Raw genomic sequence first — 24,321 nt, forward strand, 5'->3', positions numbered from 1 at the left:
TCCACCTCCATGTTTGACGGTGGGGATGGTATTCTTGGGGTCATAGGCAGCATTCCTCCTCCTCCAAACACGGCGAGTTGAGTTGATGCCAAGGAGCTTTATTTTGGTCTCATCTGACCACAACACTTTCACCCAGTTCTCCTCTGAATTATTCAGATGTTCATTGGCAAACTTCAGACGGCCCTGTATATGTGCTTTCTTGAGCAGGGGGACCTTGCTGGCGCTGCAGGATTTCAGTCCTTCACGGCGTAGTGTGTTACCAATTGTTTTCTTCGTGACTATGGTCCCAGCTGCCTTGAGATCATTGACAAGATCCTCCCGTGTAGTTCTGGGCTGATTCCTCACCGTTCTCATGATCGTTGCAACTCCACGAGGTGATATCTTGCATGGAGCCCCAGGCCGAGGGAGATTGACAGTTATTTTGTGTTTCTTCCATTTGCGAATAATCGCACCAACTGTTGTCACCTTCTCACCAAGCTGCTTGGCGATGGTCTTGTAGCCCATTCCAGCCTTGTGTAGGTCTACAATCTTGTCCCTGACATCCTTGGAGAGCTCTTTGGTCTTGGCCATGGTGGAGAGTTTGGAATCTGATTGATTGATTGCTTCTGTGGACAGGTGTCTTTTTATACAGGTAACAAGCTGAGATTAGGAGCACTCCCTTTAAGAGTGTGCTCCTAATCTCAGCTCGTTACCTGTATAAAAGAAACCTGGGAGCCAGAAATCTTTCTGATTGAGAGGGGATCAAATACTTATTTCCCTCATTAAAATGCAAATCAATTTATAAAATTTTTGAAATGCGTTTTTCTGGATTTTTTGTTGTTGTATTTTTGTCTCTCACTGTTCAAATAAACCTACCATTAAAATGATAGATTGATCATTTCTTTGTCAGTGGGCAAACGTACAAAGCTGGGGATCAAATACTTTTTTCCCTCACTGTACATTCAGATTTTTTAAGCAAGTGAGAAATGCCATCCATTTCATTTAATTTGTTTCACAAAACAAAGCGATTCAAATAAAAATTTTCCTTGGTATCACTTGCCAAATCAACATATATTTGGCCCACCAACCCAGTGATTGAAATATTCACCTGTGTAATATAAAGACATGTGTATTCACTAAATTTAGGAACAAACTTGATTTGTTCTGCGGTTTTGGCACATTAAGGGCTCTATTCAATCCGAATCGCAGAAATTCAGCGTTAGTGTGATTACAATTTCCTGCGTTAGCAGAGACTGCATTCACGGTAAACGCTGCATATGTCGGCTCAATCGGAAATTACCATTACATTTCTATCGCACAATCGTAACACTTCAGCGATACAGATTAAATAGAGCCCTAAAACGTTCAAACATACGTACACAACGTATACACATTCAGGCACGCAGACACAGAAAAATTGCACCTATAGTGGATAGTCATTGATGGTAGAACTATAACACAGTATAGTGGTCCAGTGGATGTGCATTTGATATCTATAATGATCTTTGAGTTAATTATGTCACAATTAATTTTGACAATGTAACTTTCTAGACTGAGATGGATTTACTACCAGTATGCAATACTGCCACCTAGTGGATTAGAACTGAAATAAGAAAGCTCCTGCAGCACACACCAAAGGCAGAGAACAGCTATGGTAAACTGGCACAGTGGCATCTCCTGTGGCACAACACAGTCACACAGACATGATGAACTGTAGCCCCTGGTGCTAACATGTGTCCCTTGTCCTGATCTTGTTCACATTCTGATTGTGCCCTTATTTTTAGACAGGTTTAGACGATTAAAAGGTGCATTGTGATCTGATTGTGATCAGATCTTACACTGCAAATTCTCCAGTGTTAAATCAACACAGAGTGTTAACTGTAATACTGGTCCAGTGTCTATACGGGTCCACACTTTTCAGTGTTAAATTAACACACTGCTTAGTGTAAAGCCTTATTTGAATATTTCCCAGAGTGCCTTGCCTTTCAAGTGAATTGTAGAGTTACCACCCATGATTGTATTTGTTAGTGACAGAGGCATGGTTGTTGCAGTCATCCATTTTCAGTCCTGTGGCCTTCACCAAGTGAGATCCTAAATGAATATGTTATCATATCATTAAAATGTAATTATTTAGGACAGTACAACACAATTCATAAGGCCTTATTTTGAGGGCCTAGTTTTAACCCTAATATAGTGGCTGGAAACTCATGGTTTAAAGGAAAAATCAGGCCTGCAGGTCACATGTGTAATTCCAATTGGAATCTAGCCAGAGGATAACGGTCCATGGTCGGACCGCAGAGGAGCGCCACCAGCCTGTCATCACCAACGGAGACATAAAGAGCATCCGAGATGTGGAGACCACTCACCTGCTCACTGGAGTTAATGGTCAGTTCAATTAGTGCAAATCGCAATTGATTCCTTATTCCCAATATTGTGCACTACTTGTGACCAGAGACTCAAAAGGCAGTCACACAGGGCTCTGGTCAAAAGTAGTGCACTCTGTATGGGAATAGGGTGTCATATGAGACAGACCCTTAGTAACTACACATATGTAGTTTTTTCCTTGGGAAAGATGCTCTTGAAATGGCTTCAAATTAAATACCTTTATATAGGCCAAAGTGATGTTCTATGAAAAAAAACTACAACATGGGGGGTTTCCTGGGAGCCACTGTCATGGTTGATTTTCACAGAACTTCATAGCCCTCCTTATCATTAACACTTTATCAGCTTTTCATCTGCATTTAGTCTGTAATCTCTCATTCCCTCTAGGGAAATCATTCTCTGTTTATTGTGTCATCTTAACAGATATGAATTGTAAATACATAAATGGTTAGCTAGAGGATCCATGCACAGAAGTAATTAGAGAAAATATAGAATATCTCTTTACAGGATCTTTATAGTTATATGGCTCACTCAAGGCACTTCCCCTCCCACTTCACATGCCCTGTCCTGTAGGTGTGATGGCAGCCCGGGGGCTGTTGTCCAACCAGGCCATGTTCGCTGGCTACAATGAGACTCTTGGCTCTTGTGTGTGTGTGGGACTGGGTGGACCTCGCCACGGACCAGGGGACCCCTTTCACTTGCTTCCACCAGCATCTCATCTACATGCTGGAGAGGGTCTGCTCCCAGCCCGAGAGGAAGGTGTTCAACTCCCTGCAAAGCAGCGCCGCTGTCATAGACTACCTCCACAATACATATGGATCCCCAGACACACAGACTGTAGGCCTATCATAAACACTGTCTGGGTATATTTTATTGTTCATGTTATAAAAGTGTTTGTTTACTATTTAACCTCTTTTCTTATCTCATTCTGATAGTTGAGGTGTGCAGTCTGTGTGCATATAATGTGCCCCTCTACCAGTGGTGTAAACTACTTAAGTAAAAATACTTTAAAGTACTACTTAAGTAGTTTTTTGGGGTATCTGTACTTTACTATACTATTTATATGTTTGACTACTTTTACTTTTACTTCACTACATTCCTAAAGAAAATTGTACTTTTTACAACATACATTTTCCCTGACACCCAAAAGTACTTGTTACATTTTGAATGCTTAGCAGGACAGAAAAATTGTCGAATTCACGCACTTATCCCTGATCATCCTGACTGCCTCTGATCTGGCGGACATAAACACACATGCTTCGATTGTAAATTATGTCTGAGTTTTGGAGTGTGCCCCTGGCTATCCGTACATTTTTTTTAAACAAGAAAATGGTGCTGTCTGGTTTGCCAAACATAAAGAATTTGAAATTATTTATACTTTTACTTTTGATACTTAAGTATATTCTAGCAATTACATTTACTTTTGATACTTAAGTATATTTAAAACCAAATACTTTTAGACTGTTACTCAAGTAGTATTTTACTGGGTGACTTTAACTTTTACTTGAGTCAATTTCTATTAATGTATCTTTACTTTTATTCAAGTATTACAATTGGGTACTTTTTCCACCACTGCCCTCTACCTGCAATAAACTAAGGTTACATTAGATTCACTTCAACATGGTCAAACGGTACAAACAAAACCAAACACATTACACCTAATTTCAACATATTTGTACTTTCCATGACGTGTACAGTATGGTATTTACAATATTTGTCAGAACCTTATTGGTTATCCTCATTAGAAAATAAGACAGAAAGCGAACAGCTAAAAGCTTCTGTACGATGTCATTCCAATGAGACGCAAAAAAACAAAGGAGCGTGAAACAACTGTCTCAAGTTTGCTTTTCTCTTTGCATCCTCCTGTTTCGATCGTTTCTTTGTTCGGCTGCCGCTGAGTAAGTTGCATACTTTGCATAGTTATTAAGACATTGAACTTGGCTCCTCATATGTGTAGCAACTAACTATTTCACAAAAGTATTTGCTAACGTTATAGTACCAGTTAGTTAGATAACTAACGTTATCGCTTCTCTCCTAACAGATGGCCAGCTGCCTGGCTGATTTCACTGCATGAGGCAAAGTCTTTAGAAATATATAGCTAGCTAGCAACAGAATGGAGAAGGCGTAGCTACTATTTCTATGATATAAGGACGTATGTTATACACCGAATGAAACAGCAGCTTAGTGCTCGACTAACCTGTGCCCCCGCACGTTGACTCTGTACCGGTACCCCGTGTATGTGTATATAGCCTGTTATTTTACTGCTGCTCTTAAATTATTTGTTATTTTTTACTTAACACTTATTTTTCTTAAAACTGCATTGTTGGTTAAGGGCTTGTACGTAAGCATTTCACTGTAAGGTCTGTTGTATTCGGCGCATGTGACAAATACAATTGGATTAGATTTTTGTAGGTGTTACACATAGGATTTTGTATTCACATTTTTGCATTGTAATTTCAGACAATTTCCATAATATATCTGGAGTAATAGTGATATGATATATATTCGCCTGTTGATTTCTCCTGCTGGAGCACGTCTGTTCTGACTTTGTGGCTGTGTTAACTTGTGGAAATCGCTCTGTCATTTCCTGGTTTCTAAAATTGTGCACTGTTTGCTCAATTTCAGTTTATGTGAGAACAAGCACTGAATAGTGTAGGGAATTATTGTACCATCTAAATTGCTGTGAAATATATTTTCAATAATATCGTTTTTACAGCTGTTTGAAGCTGGTGTACCAAAACCGAAAGTAAAAGGCTCAAGCGCAAGTCTCTGCCATGTTAGGGGAATTGGGGTACGGGGGAGGGAGGATATTTGTTTTGAATGCAATCTAATGCTATGTGAATTGCAAGATATTTCACAGTGATTTAGATGGTCCCTACACTATTCAGTGCTTGTTTTCTCACATAAACTGATATTGAGCGAACAATGAAGAACTTTAGCAACCAGGATATGACAACGCGATATCCACTAGATAATACAGCCACAAAGTCAGAACAGCTTTCCCGTTTTTACGTCAGATGCCGCTCCAGCGGGAGAAATCAAAAGGCTAATATCAGTCAATCACAACACTGGTGGGTAAGTAATATTGTGAAACGCTATCATTCCATTATTACTGCAGATATATTGACATTTTCTGAAATTACTATGCAAAAATGTGTAGCACCTTTAACCAAGCATGTGAACTTTGTAGGTAACTAACTAGCATAAGAGGCGTATCACTGAAACAGGGACTGCATTGTTCTGAATACATTTGCGGTTTCACAGTTAGCTGAAATACAGTATATCCATAGGAAACTGCATGGGAATTGGATGTTAATAGGAATGCTTTGGGGTCAATGTTTGCCTTAGCCTTGAAAAAGTCACAATCCGAGATGGAAGCTATGAAGAAACAATCCGATGGACTGACCAAAGAATACGACCGACTGCTGAATGAACACCAGGTAACCCCAGACCAGCTCACATACAGTATCTACACTTAGCCTACATATTACTGCTCACCCAGCCTTGTTCAAAGCTGTCAACACTTATAGTAGATACTGTATATTACTACTCTGCTGAAATGTAGACAGAATACTTCAGCTCTGACTTTAGTACTACTACTGTATATTTACTTCTACCACTTCAGATATACTGTATATATAATTTTTTCTAGAATCTTCAAGAGAGTGGAGACAAAAAGGATGATTGATCGTGCTTATGATTACAGCGGTCAGAACGTTTACAGGTCGTACCAAGAAACCAGAAAAAACACTTTCACGCACGCTATCACTTTGCATGGCTGTACAAGCTTCAGATTACAGTGGTCTACTGTGAATGTATTTTTGATGTAATGGGCTTGCTATGCAGTTTTTTTCCTGTACATGGCAAGAGCACCATTGCATTCATATCAATTATGTCTATATTCCAGTTTTTTACCTTAGCAACTATGCAGACTACAGATGTAATTGTATGTGTTTTGTATAAAAAAAATAGCATCGAGTTCATTGGGGGTAGAGTAGCCATATTGAGTCATTTTTGTTGTTGAATATTTGATATAAATGGTGATGTTTTGTTTCCATTCCTCTGGAGATATTCTACATATTTAGATGTTAAGTGGTTTGTGAATATTACACAGGGTCAGGGTTAGGCTAGATTGAAAATCCAATATTGGGTCATGATTTTCTGTTTTGTAATAAGGATTCTCAAACAGTTACAAAAGTGTGAGGAAATTCCTATTCCCTCTTCTCACTCTGACCCCCTGTAGTGTGTCACACACAACTGAAGATTGTATAAACTAATAAAACCAGAGAGTATGACTGTCCCAGCCCAGGGGTTTGGTTGGGTAGACAGGGTCAGCACTTGGGATTGATAATTGACCTACAAATCTTCCTCTAGCCCCCATCCCCTTAGTACTTACAGTGCCTTCAGAAAGTATGCACACCCCTTGTCTTTTTCCACATTTTGTTCTGTTACAGCCTGAATAAAAAAAAAAAAAAAAAAAAGAGATTTGTTGGTCACTGGCCTACACAAAATACCCCATAATCTCAAAGTAAAATTATGTATTTTGAAATTTTAACTAATTAATTACAAAAATGTAAGCTGAAATGTATTGAGTCAATAAGTATTCAACCCCTTTCTCATGGCAAACCTAAATAAGTTCAGGAGTAAAAATGTGCTTAACAAGTCACATAAGTTGCATGGACTCACTGTGTGCAACAACTGTGTTTAACATTATTTTTGAATGACTACCTCATCTCTGTACCCCACACATACAATTATCTGTAAAATACCACAAAGACCAGGGAGGTTTTCCAATGCCTTGAAAAGAAAGGCACCTATAATTGGTAGATGGGTAAAACTTTAAAAAGGCAGACATTGAATGTCCCTGTAAGCGTGGTGAAGTTATTAATTAACAATTTTTAAGCTGAAATGACTTATGATATTATTATGATAGGGTACTAAAACCCATAGCTGAATGGTTTGAAACAAATTTCACTGGGAATTGCTGGTTTCACAGAACAGGTTAGGGTTGAGATTTCATGTCAGACTCTCCAATACCACTTTTCCCAACATGTTACTCCCCAAGGATGGTTAATTAACCCTTTTTAAGATGATATGACTTGTATTATTATAATAGGGTACTAAAACCCATAGCTGAATAGCTTGAAATGGAACAAGTCTCACTGGGAATTGCTGGTTACACAAAACTCAGGTTAGTTTGAGTTAATTTATTCTTGCTCACATAAAACGGAAGAAATGCAGAATTTACATTACTAATAATTGCAAAACACTCATTTAAAATACATAACACATAATACGTGACAAATAGAATACAGAACACTTGAAACATTACAGGACATTTTTCATGATGGAAATTGAAATATTAAAATGTGATTGTAAAAAATAATGTTTGGGAAAACCATTTAAGCGCTAGAGTTATTATACAGTCTGACAGCAGTGGGTAGAGTGGCGTTGAGATTTCATGTCAGACTCTCCAATACCAATTTCCCCAACATATTACACCCCAAAGACAGTTAATTAACCCTCTTTAAGATTATATGACTTATATTATCATGACAGCACTCCTAACATCTTAGGTGAATGGGTCAAAACGGCCCAATTCTCATGGTATATATACAGCGGGCTGACCACTACATTTGAATATACTCAAACTTTTGGAAAGAACTTGATTGTACTCATATTTAAAAATGTTTGATTGATATTTGAATATAAACAAAAACATAACTTTTCAATATCACAACACCTGAGTCACACACTACTACATGAGATACCTTTGGCAGGAGGGATGCGGGACTGAAGGAGGAATGCAATTAAACACTGGAGGCATCTTAGTTTGAACTTTACTCCATTTGTTACCTGCAGTCTTGCGAGAAATAAATTTGACAGTGATAAACAAGAAATTGGTCGTTTTAAAACATGTACATGAAAGAGATTAATCCATTCAGTTTTAGTTGATAATGTCTTTATTTCACAATAGCAGTAAGGAATTCATAGCAGATTACTCATATTTCAAGCATAATAAAATACTTTGTCTAATCACACATCAATTTAGGAGAATCTGTCGCACACCCAACTGTAGAGAAGGTGCAGGAGATGAAGCAATACTGTAATGGAATAAAGTCTCTGAACACTCAGGATCAATGCATACATTTATTTCAGTAGGCTAATCTTTCGGACGCAAGACCTTCATCAGAGCATACACAATGACAATGGCCACATATAGCCTACGCGTCAATGCAATCAGACATGATGAGCAACACCTGCGTTAAAACAGCGCTAAGCGGCACATCAGTAATGTCGTAGAATTACAACATTATGTTAATCACATTACTTTTATATTAGAAAGTATTCCTATATTAGTACTTTCACAATGATTTTTTCTTCCGAGAGGAGCCTCTGAGGCTTAACGCTGACAGTCGATCTACGATGGCTTGGTGATAATTAAACACTCCATTCCATTAGTAGTGTCTGTGAAATGCTGGTCTGTCTGCCAGGGTGATGAGAACCCTCCCTCCAGATTATTAATGAACACTGGATTTCATAAATTAAGGGAAGGACTTCGTATCCTATGTTGCATTAGTATTTCTGTATAAACAGGTAGTAAATTAACTAGAAACAGATATTTGGCGCCATGTAAATATTGCTGTCTGTTGCATGAGAGCACAATGTACCTTTGTATGATTTCACATATCTGTTCTTCATCACGGACTCAGAAAGACTATAACAAGTTGTAACCTAACGCTGCTTATTTGGGCCTTAACTCTACACCATTGGGTGAACCGTTAACGCTCCATTACTGCAGTAATTATTAATGAAGTTTGATGGTTTTGAGGAAATCTAAGTCTCTCCTTTGATTAGAATAATTACCACGACAGCAATCAGCTATCTCAAGATATTTCGTTTTTTTTTTAACATGATGTATAAACACATAAAATACGAATCACAACCAGGACAAACCTACAAAAAATATATATATTTAAAGGGGGGCATATGGGAACTAGTAAGGGGGTATCGGGTTAAAGCAGTGGTTATCAATCCTGGTCCTGGGGACCAGAAGAGGTGCACATTTCAGTTTTTGCCTTAGCATTCCACACCTGATTCAAATCATCAAAGCCAACACAGATGATAAACGGTACTTGCTCTCTGGGATCCTTGGGACGTTCCTACCCCCCATTGAAGTTGAAATGTTAAATGGTTAGAGTAGGGACCTCCCAAGGACCCCGGATAGCACTAACCGATAATAAACACAGGTCAAAATTTGAGCGTTTCAGGTCGCTTTGAACGAGTTTCCGTTTACGATGGTGGACACTTCGCAAATCGTGTTAGTACATTTTCTAACACGTCTCCCCCAGAATTTACTCAAGCATCTGACAAAATTACGCAAGATTTTAGTTCTGGGTTAACCGAGATTAGCCATGAAAGACTGAAGTGTATCGCTTACAAGCCCACATTCAGTCAAAGACCATACCGTACTTGCTACTGTTGGTGTCGTAGCGTGATGAAAATGCCATCAAATGTATGCGAGAACATATGGATAAATCGTCTTCGACAATAGCAGGTAGCCTAGAGGTTAAGAGCGTTGGGCCAGTAACCGAAAGGTTGCTGATTCGAATCCCCCGAGCTAACTAGGTGAAGACTGTCAATGTACCCTTGAGTAAGGCACTGCTGGGGTACTTAACCCTAATTGCTCCTGTAAATCGCTCTGGATGAAAGTGTCTGCAAAATGTAAAGCTAGAATCCTTAAATTGGTGGAACTGCAACATCCGTTTGGGATATTACAACAACAAAGAAGTTACTACGAACAACCAACCGTTTTTTCCCCCTCTGACATCACTGCACATGCAATAGAACAGCAGAATATGTACGGTTGTTTTTTAACACGCTGCCGGACAGTCCTCTCCTCTGTTTCAACAACAAAACGAAGACTCTGGGCGAACAGCGGCGCTTTTCCCCCAAATGCTGATTCGGTCTTTAAGACACATTTGACATAATTTATTCATTTTAAACCTGCCAGGCTCCTAAATGTGGTTCTCGTCACTAGAGCCCAGAGGGCTCATTGGGTACAGTGCAAGAAACAACGTCAGAGTAATCTGAAGTGGTGGCATTCATTCATGTTCACATTTACAACACAACATGCATTGGCATTTCATCATTAAGACCTTTTAGGAATAATGTCTGGAGGGTGAAAATCCCAAAACATTCTCTTTTGCTCAGAGTATTATTTATATCACCTCCCCTGTCTGATATCTTGACTTTCTCTATGCCACAAAATCTAAAGGTAGAAATGTCATGTTTTTGGTCATTAAACTGTACTGCGACTGGATAATCCCTGTCTTTTCTCCTTGTTGGTGCTGTCATCTTCAGGACAGGAATACCGGCTTACTTAACGGAGGAATAAACACACATGTTCATCGTTGGTGTTTCAACCAGAACGCGGGAAAATGCCCTTTCTTTATTTTCGCATATGCGCAGTTGTACATCTCTCATAGGGCATAACTGTACCAGTGTAAGAACACAATTTATAACATATTAGTCTATATGTTAACACTCCTGATTGAACTTTTATGTTCACTAATTCTCTGTTTGAGAGAAACACGATGTTTTACCTACATAACACAGCCCACATGGACATTTAATCATGTAGATAACATGGGTGGTGGAGCATGTAAATGTAATTTATTTGGAACCGTTTTCCTGTATGTTGGTGGCAGAAATATTCACACGTCATATTGTTGCACTGTGCGCAACCTCTGCATTAATAGCTACCATTCGGAAGAGGGCGTAAAATAACCTGGCTCATTTTCTTTTGTGGCTGGTAGTTGGCATGGACCAATTTGTCGCGTAAATTGCGACCTCTCCTATGTACAATAAGTGGTGGGTTCTTAAATTCAGCTGGCAAAGCTGGGTCCGATAATAAAACAGCCAGTGTTTCTTGACAGCATCTCCCACTTTGCGCGAGTTCAAAGTATATGTGGTGGTGGACATTACAGTGTTCTTTACCTATAGGTCGTCTTTTTTGTAGCAGTTCATCTCGTGTTTTCACTAATGGCAAATTAAGAGCTTCATCCACACATTATGGAGAGTAGCCTCTTCTTAGAAACGTATTGCTTTTTCTAGATAGTCCTCTGTGGAGTGGCATATACGGCGCAGTCTGAAACACTGGCTTCTTGGAAGTTCTCTTGAATGGCTCAGGGTGGAAGCTGTCCCCTTGTAATAGAGTGTTTCTGTCCGTTTCTTTTCTGTACAGAGTTGTAAACAGGGTTCCATTGGATTTCTCAATCCACATATCGAGGTAATGAACACGTTTAGTGTCAGATTCAATAGTGAATCTGAGATTGGGGTCCATGTCATTGAGTATTGCCATAAAATCTGACAGCTCTTCTCCCGTTCCTCTCCATAACAAAACGTTCTTCAAAATTACCCACATTAAGGTTAGCATAGCTTGGAGCGAATGTGGAGCCCATTGATGTTCCATTCGTTTGGAGGAAGTATTCATCATCAAACCTCAAATAGTTATACGTCAAAACATATTCAACCAGCTCAAGAATAGAGTTTGTTGGTGGGTAGTTGTTAGTATCTCGGTCTATCAAATAGGTCTGCCTGAGATAAGGTTGTTTAATAGGGCTTGCTCCAGATTAGAGCTAATATCCCATTGGACACCTGTGTGGGATCAACACTCAGTTTTCTATAGAAACGTTCATTACTGAGTTGTCTCTGAATCTATTATTTGTATTTTTCATAGTCTAAAACGACCACAGCACCCCTCTTGTCTGCAGGTTTGATAGCCAAAGTTCATTAAGTGCATGTTCTTCTGTCCTGTTGAGGTTCTTCTGAATATGGTTTGTTTTTCTCGTATATACAGACATGGCTTCTTGTTCGACTAACCTACAATAGGTATTAATCGAAGAGTTGTTAACCATTGGACAGACTTTTTTTGGGGGCTTAAAATGGGTAACAGTTCCTTGTTGGGTTTCTAGGCCAGAAACAGTGTTTTGGAAAAACATGTGTTTAAGTTTAATCTTGCGAAAGAATTAAAAAATATCTACTTTTGCATCAAATGGTTTGACTGTACATGTAGGTACAAAAGAGAGGCCCTTAGATAAGACTGAGCTCTTTTTTGGAGAGGTTAATTACCACGTCCTGCTGTAGCTCCGTGTCCACGGCCTGTGTTTCTGGGCCCCTCTTTCACAGCTTGCCTCTCCTCATTGTTTATTTTCTTTCGTGCAGCCTTGTTGTACTGCTTTCGGGCTAAAAAAACAGTCCGTGTGCGATTATAGCTGGAGTCGCAGTCTGTAGGGAATTTGCTCTCAGTGGATGCCTCTGTGTCTGCGTTTCCGTGTCCCCCAGCTGCTGCGTATCTGCGTCCCTCGGTCAGTGGGGAGTCCCTATGTCGGCCTCTCCGTGCTCCCATCCTTGGGCCTTTCCATGCGTAGACCAGGTAGTCCTCTGTGTCTCGCTGATATTTCTTGATCTTTGTTGTTTGTAGGAAGTCTCTGTATTTCCCAATGGACTGGTTGATTGAGTCGTCTATGGCTGTGATTTCTGCTTTCCACAACCCGAGTCGTTTTTATAACCTTACCAATAAAAGCTATGACGTCAACTTTATTCATTATCAAAGTGTCCTTTGACACCGCAATTCATGAGCACAAGAATTCTGAACAGGCCTCGAAACCATGCCAGGACCATCAGAAGCACCAGCCCCGACAGTAGGTCCACTTACTACAGGTGCATCCATGTAAGCTCCATCAGTCCGCACTGTAGTTCTACCAATCTGTTTTACGGCTTCTGCATACGATACATCATGACTGATCCTATGTCTCTGAGCCTCTCTAGCCTCTCTCTGTACCTGGCATCCACCAAATGCTGCACTGTGTTCCCCCCACAATTGCAGCGCTTAACCTTCACATTGCTTACACATTCACCGTAATTATGTGCCCCTCCACACACATATTTTCTTTCCTTTACACTGAGCAGCTACATGTCCTATTCGTTGGCATTTAAAACACCGCAATGCATATGGGACAAATTCTCTAACGTTGAAACTAAGGAATCCTATCTGTACTTTTACCGGCAAGACTTTGTCAAACCTCAGCATCACTGATAAGCTTTCACTTCTTTGACCCTCTTTTCTACTGATCAACCTTTTGGCCTCAATCACTCTGCCTCCCTTCACATTTGCTTTAATATCATCTGTGGACATTTACACTGGGACCACAGTGATGACTCCCCTCAATCTAGCATAAACACCTGGGACATCGATTTTAATCTTCTTCCCATTAAGCGTTTCCATTTTCAAAATCTTCACTTGCTACCTGGCTACCACACAATATTAACAATCTACCATTTCCAATGAACCGAACTAATTTCACTTTACCTCTTTCTCTACTGCATTAGTTAGTCAGATAGGGTGTAAGTGAGGCCCTGTGGTCTCATCAAACACATTCACTACTTTCCACTCCAACACATCACTACTTTTGCTTCCTAGCTTGGCCCTCTTTATGCTTTCTTTACTAGACGCTCAACTGCTTTCTGTATCATGATCTCTCTTCTTCCTATGTCTTTCCACTACCGACCATTCCGGCCCTTGACCCTCATCCTCCCGCTCCATACCATCAGAACTGACACCCATATTGTTCGCATTCCAGCACAGCTGTTGCTTCACCAACTTTTTCTCAATTTTGTCCGCACTACTCGCAGCCATTTCCCATTCAGGCGTCTCGGCGGTCCTGGAGCAATGTCTACATAAGGGTGCAAATTATACACACTCACAAAAGCACTGACTAAGGCCTTAAGGCCGATATGTAAAGCTTAATAAAGAGAAGTGATATTAGCAAGAGCAGTGTGCAGGTTTCTTATTTTTTCTCAAATTCCTTATATTAAGCAAGCCAAATTATATTAAGCAAACCAAATTATATTACTTAAACCAAATTATATTAAGCAAACCAAATGCACGGATAGCCAGGGGCACACCAACACTCAGACATAATTTACAAATGAAGCATTTGTGTTTCGTGAGTCCGCCAGATTAGAGGCAGTAGGGAAGGCCAGGGATATTCTCTTGATTAGTGCATTAATTGGACAATTGTCCTGTCCTGCTAAGCATTCAAAATGTAACAAGTACTTTTGGGTGACAGTGAAAATGTATGGAGTAAAAAGTACATCATTTTCTTTAGGAATGTAGTGAAGAAAAAGTAAAAGTTGTCAAAAATATAAATAGTAAAGTAATGTACAGATTCTCCAAAAAACGACTTAAGTAGTACCTTAAAGTATTTTTACTTAAGTTTTCTTTCGTGCAGCCTTGTTGTACAGTTGTACAGCCCAGTTTTTACTTAACTTTACACCACTTCTTGTGCATCGCAGTATGAAGCCAAAAGAACAGTGACAGAGCGTCAGAAATAGAAGCCAAGGGAAAGAGAGGGGGCTGCAATAGGTTATCATCAGTATCTGTAATTCCAATGAAATGCAAAAAAGGAGCGTGAAACAATTGTCTCCAAAGTTTGCTTTTCATTCACCCGTTTCGTTTCTGGGTTCGGGTGCCGCTAAGTAAATTACTCCTCCAAAGCCTCACTGAGCCGGCAAACCTCAGATAAAAAGCACCTGAGCACGTTTATAATAGAATAGCTTCTACACCAGCCTAGAAATAGTGTTTATATTATTTGCTGACTTTTGGAGAATTGCACAGTTGTGAATGAATGCCTGCATGCATGGCTGTAGAAGCTTCAGATTACAGTGGTCTTCTACTGTGAATGTATTTTTGATGTAATGGGCTTGCTATGCTGTTTTTTTCCTGTACATGGCAAGAGCACCGTTGCATTCATATAAATGTTTTACCTTAGCAGCTATGCATATTACAGATTGAGTTGTATGTGTTTTGTAAAACACAATTAGCATTGAGTTCATAGGGGTAGAGAAGCTATATTGAGTGATTATTGTTGTTGAATATTTGATATTAATGGTGATGTTCTGTTTTCAGTCCTCTTAGATGTTCTTAGATGTGAAGGGGTTTGTGAATATTACACAGGGTCAGGGTTTGGCTAGATTGAAAATCCAAGGTTGGGTCATGATTTTCTATTTTGTAATAAGGATACTGAAATAGAAAAGTCTGACGAAATTCATATTTCCTCTTCTCCCAGGCCAGGGGTTGAGTTGGGTAGGGTAGACCGGGTCAGCACTTGGAGTGGGATTGATAATTGACCAACAAATCTTCCTCTAGCCCCAATCCCCTAAGTACTTATCTCTTATAGGGCCCCGGTACTGTACTGTACATCCCCCAGTACTTAAATCAAATTAAATTCCAATACTAGGGGACAGTAGCTTCCCTGATAGAATAATAAGTGCCTTTCAGACGACTGTAGATATATTTTCTCATTCCAAGTACAAAAATCTGCCTTGAGTAAGAAAGTGTTTCAATATTTGAGTATTGCTCACTATTAAGTTGTTTTTGCTGTTTTTTAGTTTTTAAAAATTGTCTCCACATATCAACATGTTATCCCATATTAAATGTTTTATTATTGTATAACATTTACAAGATATTCTCTTTGTTTAATCGAAGAAATACAACTATATACATTCAGATTTTTTAAGCGAGTGAGAAATGCCATCCATTTAATTTGTTTCACAAAACAAAGCGATTCAAATACAAATGTTCCTTTGTATCACTTGCCAAATCAACATATATTTGGCCCACCAACCCCAGTGATTGAAATATTCACCTGTATAATATAAAGATATGTTTATTCACTAAATTTAGGAACAAACTTGATACAACCTGAGAATAGACCATGATGTTTTTGTTCTGAGGTTTTGGCACATATTCAATCCGTATCGCGGAAATTCAGCGTTAGTGTGATTAAAATATAAAGGCAATATTTCAACGTTAGCGGAGACTGCATTCACGGTAAACGCTGCAGACAGTGCCTTCGGAAAGTATTTAGACCCCTTTACTTTTTCCACATTTTGTTACACTACTGCCTTATTCTAAACTGGATAAAAAATGAATTTTTCTCATCAATCTACACACAATACCCCATAATGACAAAGCGAAAACAGGTTTTTATAAATGTTTGAGACTCGAAATTGAGCTCAGGTCCATCCTGTTTCCATTGATCAACCTTGAGATGTTTCTACAACTTGATTGGAGTCCACCTGTGGTAAATTCAATTGATTGGACATGATTTGGAAAAGCACACACCCACAGTTGACAGTGCATGTCAGAGCAAAAACCAAGCCATGAGGTCGAAGGAATTGTCCGTAGAGCTCCGAGACAGGACTGTGTCGAGGCACAGATCTGGGGAAAGGTACCAAAAAATGTATGCAGCGTTGAAGGTCCCCAACAACACAGTGGCCTCCATCATTCTTAAATGGAAGAAGTTTGGAACCACCAAGACTCTTCCTAGAGCTGGCCGCCCGGCCAAACTGAGCAATCGGGGGAGAAGGGCCTTGGTCATGGAGGTGACCAAGAACCCGATGGTCACTCTGACTGAGCTCTAGAGTTCAGCTGTGGAGATGGGAGAACCTTCCAGAAGAACAACCATCTCTGCAGCACTCCACCAATCAGCCCTTTATGGTAGAGTGGCCAGACGGAAGCCACTCCTCAGTAAAAGGCACATGACAGCCCGCTTGGAGTTTGCCAAAAGGCACCTAAAGAGTCTCAGACCATGAGAAACAAGATTGAAATCTTTGGCCTGAATGCCAAGCGTCACATCTGGAGGAAACCTGGCACCATCCCTACTGTGAAGCATGGTGGTGGCAGCATCATGCTATGGGGATGTTTTTCAGTGGCATGGACTGGGAGACTAGTCAGGATCGATGGAAAGATGAACGGAGCAAAGTACAGAGAGATCTTTGATAAAAACCTGCTCCAGAGCGCTCAGGACCTCAGACTGGGGTGAAGGTTCACCTTCCAACAGCACAACAACCCTAAGCACACAGCCAAGACAACGCAGGAGTGGCTTCGGGACAAGTATCTGAATGTCCTTGAGTGGCCCAGCCAGAGCCCGGATTTGAACCCGATCGAACATCTCTGGAGAGACCTGAAAATAGCAGTGCAGCGACACTCCCCATCCAACCTGACAGAGCTTGAGAGGATCTGCAGAGAGGAATGGGAGAAACTCCCCAAATACAGATGTGCCAAGCTTGTAGCTTCATACCCAAGAAGACTCAAGGCTGTACTCGCTGCCAAAGGTGCTTCAACAAAGTACTGAGTAAAGGGTCTGAATACCTATGTCAATGTGATATTTGTTTTTTATTTTTTATAAATATGCAAACATTTATAAAAACCTGTTTTTGCTTTGTCATTATGGGGTATTGTGTGTAGATGGATGGATGGGGGGGGCACACACTATTTAATACATTTTAGAATAAGGCTGTAATGTAACTAAATGTGGAATAAGTCAAGGGGTCTGAATACTTTCCGAATGCACTGTATGTCGGCTCAATCGGAAATGACATTTCAATTTCTATCGCACAATCTTAACACTTCAGCGATACAGATTAAATAGAGCCCTAAAACTTTCAAACATACGTACACAACGTATACACATTCAGACATGCAGACACAGACTGACCAATAAATTATGCGAATTTGCTTCACTTCTCATAATGAAAATGGCACCTACAGTGGATGGTCACTGATGGTAGAACTATAACACAGTATAGTGGTCCAGTGGATGTGCATTTGATATCTATAATGATCTTTGAGTTGTTAATTGTATGTATCCCAATTCATTGTGATATTACTGTAACTTTCTAGACAAGAGATGAATTTACTACCAGTATGCAATACTGCCACCTGGTGGACTTGATCATAACTGAAATAAGAAAGCTCCTGCTGCACACCAAAGGCAGAGAACAGCTATGGTAAGATGGCACAGTGGCATCTCCTGTGGCACAACACAGTCACACAGACATGATGAACAGTAGCCCCGTTTATACCTTGTGCTAACGTGTCCTTTGTCCACATTCTGATTGTGCCCACATTTTTAGACAGGCGCATTGTGATCTGATTGTGATCAGATCTTATACAGCAAATTCTCCAGTGTTAAATCAATACTGAGTGTGTTACATTTAACACTGGTCCAGTGTCTATACAGGCCCACACTTTTCAGTGTTAAATTAACACACTGCTTAGTGTAAATCCTTATTTGAATATTTCCCAGAGTGCCTTGCCTTTCGAGTTAATTGTAGTTACCACCCATTACTGTACTTGTTAGTTACAGAGACATGGTTGTTGCATTCATCCATGTTAAGTCCTGTGGCCTTCACCAAGTGAATATGTTATCATTAAAATACAATTATACAACTCAATTCATAAGGCCTTATTTTGAGGGCCTAGTTTGAACCCTAATACAGTGGCCAGAAACTCATGGTTTACAGGCAAAATCAGGTGTGCAAGTCACATTATGCTGGCTTGCAAAGTGATGTGTAATTCCTATTGGAATCCTGCCAGAGTAGGGTTAGCCAAAGTTTGGAATTTTTATTCACCAGCAACCTGCAAGAATGATTGCTGGGTTGGGAAGGATAAGAGATAAGACTACCTAAAGCATCTAAACTGGAGCAACCATTTCATTGCCGGGTGCAATAAGTCCAAGTAACATATTGTATTTGTTTAGAAAAATGCATGTTATTTATATTTGAGTAGCATAAACTTAATTAATCAATCAATGTACATGCAAAAACATAGATATTGAAATAATCTATAAAAAAAGAATCTACCTGCAATAGAGCATGCTGGGAAATATTATAATGATGAGTGTGGTTTTGGTTTAACACTGGTTATTAACACCAACAGTGGGCTTATTTTACACCACTGAGTGTTAATTTTAACACTTACAGAGTTAATTGAACACCGGAATCAACACTACAAATGTTAAACTGAAATATCAACACTAGGTAACACTGGCCAATCAAGATCAGGACGAAGGATGCATGTTAGAACCCGGTATAAACAGGGCTATTGAGATCACATTTTGGCAATGTTTACAGTAGTGAAACACAGAATGTCTGACATTCTCTTTCAACAGATTGAGGCTGTCTAACAATATTATAATGTAGACTACCTTAAGAGTTGTTACAAAAATACTCAGTGACCGAAACTGGACTCTCACTGCAGTAAAAACAATTAACCAATGGTTAACAAATTCAATCAAATGCTTTCTTTGTACCAACAACAAATATGACATTCTTTGTTGTTACATTTGTGTTTTTGTAAAATACAGCAGGTACATCCATTAAATACTTCAGTTATATCAAAAACATGTTATTTTTTTACTATACATAACCTAGACAGGTCCAGTACAAATATATAATTTATGTTCTATAAGATGAGATGGTCAGGCGCAGAGTGTTGTTGGTTCCTGCACATCTCGCGTGTGTGTGTGTGTGTGTGTGTGTGTAACGTGAGGGATCAGAGGAGATTGGCTCAGACTGTCACAGCCGTGTCTCTCTCTCTGTGTTGTTGTAGTCGGTTGTTGAAGTCCGTAGTGATTGGTCCGAGTTGAAGGCTAGGACCTCCTCTTTCCTGAGTGCCTCCAGTTCTGCTCCGCCATTGGCCACTTGGTGGGCGCTGCGTTCCTCTCTCCGCAGGTGTCGTTTGAGCAGCACAAATCCCAATATACACAGCAGGAAGGAAACTGTCCTCAGGCCCATAGTCAGACCCAGGTACGCTATCCTGAGGAGAGGGAGACCAGGGGATACACACACAGAGACCTGACATTACACGGGTGCTTTAAGTGGCAAGTCTACTGGGGTTGCCTTCCATATTGGCTTGAAAATCAATGTTCAGCATCTTATCTTATAGAGGCTATGCCTCTCTGACATTATCACTTTGAAGTAAGTGTGTTGTCTGTGTGCGTTTATGTTGTGTATCAGGCTTGACCAGTAGTGTGTATGTGTGTATTACCTGTATGATGTAGTGTTGTATATCCGACAGGCTCCTGTCCCTCCACATCTCTTCTGGCCCCACTTCAGGCACGTGGTGTCGATGATCGCCCCAAAGTAGATGGGCGCTGGGATACCCGCTGTTAGAACACAAACACACACAAACTGATCTACCAGTAATACGGAGGTGGCTAATCTTGCTCATGGAAAAGGCCAGTGTGTGCAGGATTGTGTTCCAACCCAGAGCTAACACACCTGATTCACAAGTAATAATTTTTCTAGGATTACCTTTGCAAAAGAGTGGATTTTTAAGAGGATTTTGTTCAGGGTTTTAATCCTAATAGAAGCTGAGTAGTGGAGAAATGTGTGACTTGGAAACAAACTGGCTGCAGCTAGTTTTATATCAGGGTTGCTAAGCTGCCGGCCGCTGGCTGTGGGACTGGTATGGCTTGATCAGACAGGAGTAGGAGGAAGTTGCCCCTAGACGCTGATCTAAGGTCAGTTTTGTGCCCCCCACGTGTTAACATTTTGGGTGGTAAACTGATCCTAGATCTGTGATCTGACCGTATTGACTCACCAAGTGTACGTGTGGACAGAGTATGGAACCCCAGAGCTAAGGACTTCAGTTGAGGCTTGATACACCTGCATGGGAGAACACATATGTTAAGCTTACATACCATCATCAACTTGAACTTTACCATAACTATGAATACAGATAATAGATATAGCTAGACCTGAAGATATTATGAATGAAATGTCACGATATGAAAACATCCACAAATGAGTTATGGTTCAAAGACCAACACATTTAAAGAAATTATTATGTTTGCATACTCAGTCATCTTTAAAGGTCAACTCAAAAGACCAGTGTTGTTGACATACAGTAAGTTGACTTAAGACGTTCTCTGACATAGCCAGTGAGTACCAAAGAGTGAGTACTACTGACCTATGTTGGTAGAGCAAGGTAGTACACTGTCAGAAAGGTCTGCCCTTACTACCTTGCTATTCAGCTGTTCTCTCAAGTCCCAGAGCAAAAACAGAAGCAGACCCATCTCAGACAACTAAGACTCTCTAAAAATATCAGAACAAAAGAAAAAGGAAATAGGGCACTGCCAGTAACTTCATTTGTCCCAGTAAGTGCAACACATTTCATCGGGGTCAGCTGATCGAGCTTTGGGCGGATCTGCTGGATTGTGGTTTGTGTTTGTGTTCGTGTGTGTGTGTGCGTGCGTACGTATGTGCATTTGTGTACATGCTCGAAGCTGGCCAAGGCTAATTAAGGACTCATTTTAGCCAGTAACAGTACTGCTCCAAATCACATATTCTACTTTTCTGATATACAGTGAAAACCTCTATTGCTGACTTTCCTATAACCCCTATTAAGTATGCCGTGGGATAAAGATTGAAATGAAATGTACTTAAAGTGTAATGAAGCTATGTTTACTGCTATATTATAACCCTGAATAGACACACAGATAGAGAGCAGGAAGAACAACGAGTTGACTCATAAAAAATGATCTCTCAGTCCAGTCAGACATCACTCCAGGGTAAGCCTACACGAAACACAGCTCTTATTTTAAGTGTTTCTAAAATCCCCTATAGAAAAAATGAACGATTGGAACCATTTCCCTGTTTGACCTCTAGGTTTTTATGAATATTATGACTCTATAGAGGCTATCTCCATTTTAAAGTTGTACATTTCCTTCTTCGCAATTGGTCGATCCCTCCTGATGACCCGGTTGGACATGACTCCAACAGAGTCACCAGAAGGGATCAGCCAATAAAGTTGTAAGTTCCACCCAGATGACTACATAAAAATGGTGGAAGCCCTCAATGGCCCTGCCCTAAGATGGCCTTTTGGCCACTAGAGGCCTCTATCATTCTCTATGGTTGCAACACGTCTCTTCAAGGCCGGAATTCAATCTGATCGCGATTTGTCTGCTATGCAGCTTTTAAAGGCAATGTTTTCCCGTTCACAGAGACCGCGTTCGTCGTAAACAATGCATATGTCGGCTGAATAGAAAATTACCTTGAAATGGCGCATAGCAGACAAAGTGCAGTTTGATTGAATCCCGGCCTAAGTAATATGCCATTTAGCAGACTAAGTCTGTTGCACAGACTACATTCAACTTCTGTCAGCCATTCTGTCACCCATTGTGAGCCCATTTCACTACAGTGTTACCCATGGTGTACTACTGTACAGTAGTAGCCAAGTGTTTGTGAGAACTTTCTGGGCGAGATCATTCTGAACAAGGTGGTGCAGGTAAATGTAGTAGACCTAATGCAGTTTAGGTTTTCTCAGTAGCCATGGTTACACCTTGCATTAACATATGGTTGTCATCATCCGATCAACATGATCCGATCACTATCTGATCGAGATTTGTTGCGTCTTCACATGGTAATATCTGTCTCTTATCTGCCCAATTCATCCCTATTGTGACCAGATTCCCTGGTCCCTCCCTGTATGCAAATTCATCCAACCTGCCTTGAACCTCCGTTATGACACGCTGTATAAATCAACAGAAAACAGCACACTTTTATAATCAATAGTTTCATACTCATCATTACAGCCTACTTTTGTTACCCAAGGATTTAAGACTGGGTGTAATAGGCTACTGTCCCGATAACCTGGACCTGTCCACAGCCGTACAAAATAAATATTCAGAGAATCTCTCCCATCCCTAAAAACGTCACCATGCAAACGAGCTGAGTATCTGGATGTGTTTGCAAAATACAATTATTGCACAGTATAAATAAAAATGACACTTAGGCCCTAATGCACACAGTAAAAACAGAAACAGGTTAAGTTACAGAGTAGGCTACAAAGTGCATCTCTGAATTCCTTGGCCTTTCTGTAGCCTACAATGTTTTCAAATATTATATTTTGCGCTGGCATTGGACGTGGGAAAGGGAGAACCCCTTTTCTCTTATTCGGGACAATATCTCGTCATAAATATCTTTATTTCTGTATGCCCATTTTATTCAAAGCTGGATGCAATATTGGACTGTTGCATATCCAGCCTCAGTGCCAGTAGACACTTGGTTTCTAAAGACCTTAATTCTACTGGCTGGTGTGATTTTTTGAGAGGGCGGGACAACCGTGACGTGACGTTGGCCAAATGTATACACTTTCGTTGTCCGGATTCGTTTACACCAAGGATATCCGTACAAGATGCGTCTTCGACTATCTCCGGAGGTGGTCAGAAAGATATAATCACAATCAGATCACAATGCGTCTTTTGATTGTCTACACCTGTCAACAAATGTGGGCACAACCAGAATGTGGACATGATCAGGACAACGGACGCATGTTAGAACCAGGTATAAACGGGGCTTCTGATTGTTTCCCCTCTAAGGTGTCTGAGTCCCAGATTTCTTTGTGCTGTCTTGCCAACTGCTATGACCATCCCGTCTTGTGTGTGTGTGTGTGTGTATGTGTGTGTGTATCTGTGTTTGTGTGTGTGACTGACCTGATGAGGACCATGTAGCCTGGCGTGCCACCCAGGGAGATGATAAATGAAGTGATGACAGAGAGAGCCAGGAAGTAAGGGAAGACGCGGTCACAGTCGTCTCTGTGAGGACAGTGGCCTACACTGGCTGTCAGATTACCACTGCTCAGCCCTGCTGTCACCACACAGCTACAGTTAGAGAACACCTGCAGAGACACAGACACAGGCAGGCACACAAACACACACACACACACACACACACACACACACACACACACACACACACACACACACACACACACACACACACACACACACACACACACACACACACACACACACACACACACACAGACACATACACACAGACACACAGACACACAAACACACACACACACAGACATATGCAGGCACAGGCAGGCACACACACAAAACAATTTGACACAAAAACAGAAACAACAACATAACTTGCTGCTTCAAAAGTGATCAATAAACCCACCAGGGTGCGAGTCAATTCCAGTTCAATTCATGAAATGTAATTGCTGCAGACTTGGCAGCTGAAATCGTACTGAAATTAAAATGGAATAGACCCCCACCCTGTTGCTCACAAGTTTATGAATCAATAATATGATAT

At 40.4% G+C, this 24,321-nt stretch overlaps 1 protein-coding gene and 1 long non-coding RNA gene across 5 annotated transcripts in view; one reads left to right on the forward strand and one right to left on the reverse strand.

Moving 5' to 3' along the window:
• The first annotated feature begins 4,115 nt into the window (after positions 1–4,115).
• Positions 4,116–6,822, forward strand: LOC121543651. Of its 3 annotated transcripts, none has more exons than XR_005996036.2 (3): positions 4,116–4,259; positions 5,710–5,801; positions 6,014–6,822. It is a non-coding gene; the product is annotated as an uncharacterized LOC121543651 (long non-coding RNA). The 3 variants fall into 3 exon arrangements; XR_005996038.2 differs by lacking the exon at positions 4,116–4,259 and adding an exon at positions 4,279–4,596; XR_005996037.1 differs by lacking the exon at positions 4,116–4,259 and adding an exon at positions 5,040–5,436.
• A 10,910-nt stretch (positions 6,823–17,732) lies between these two features.
• The window catches only part of LOC121543649 (solute carrier organic anion transporter family member 1C1), a 67,600-nt gene continuing 61,011 nt past the window's right edge, over positions 17,733–24,321 (reverse strand). For both annotated transcript variants that reach the window (XM_041853688.2, XM_041853687.2), the window contains exons 12-15: positions 23,709–23,893; positions 20,816–20,880; positions 20,261–20,378; positions 17,733–20,029 (exon numbers count right to left, since the gene is read on the reverse strand). In XM_041853688.2, coding sequence (XP_041709622.1) covers positions 19,789–20,029; positions 20,261–20,378; positions 20,816–20,880; positions 23,709–23,893 — 609 coding nt within the window. In that variant the 3' untranslated portion in view covers positions 17,733–19,788. The remainder of the gene's footprint in view (positions 20,030–20,260; positions 20,379–20,815; positions 20,881–23,708; positions 23,894–24,321) is intronic.

The sequence above is a fragment of the Coregonus clupeaformis genome, chromosome 28 (genome assembly GCF_020615455.1).
Source record: "Coregonus clupeaformis isolate EN_2021a chromosome 28, ASM2061545v1, whole genome shotgun sequence".
NCBI lineage: Eukaryota > Metazoa > Chordata > Actinopteri > Salmoniformes > Salmonidae > Coregonus > Coregonus clupeaformis.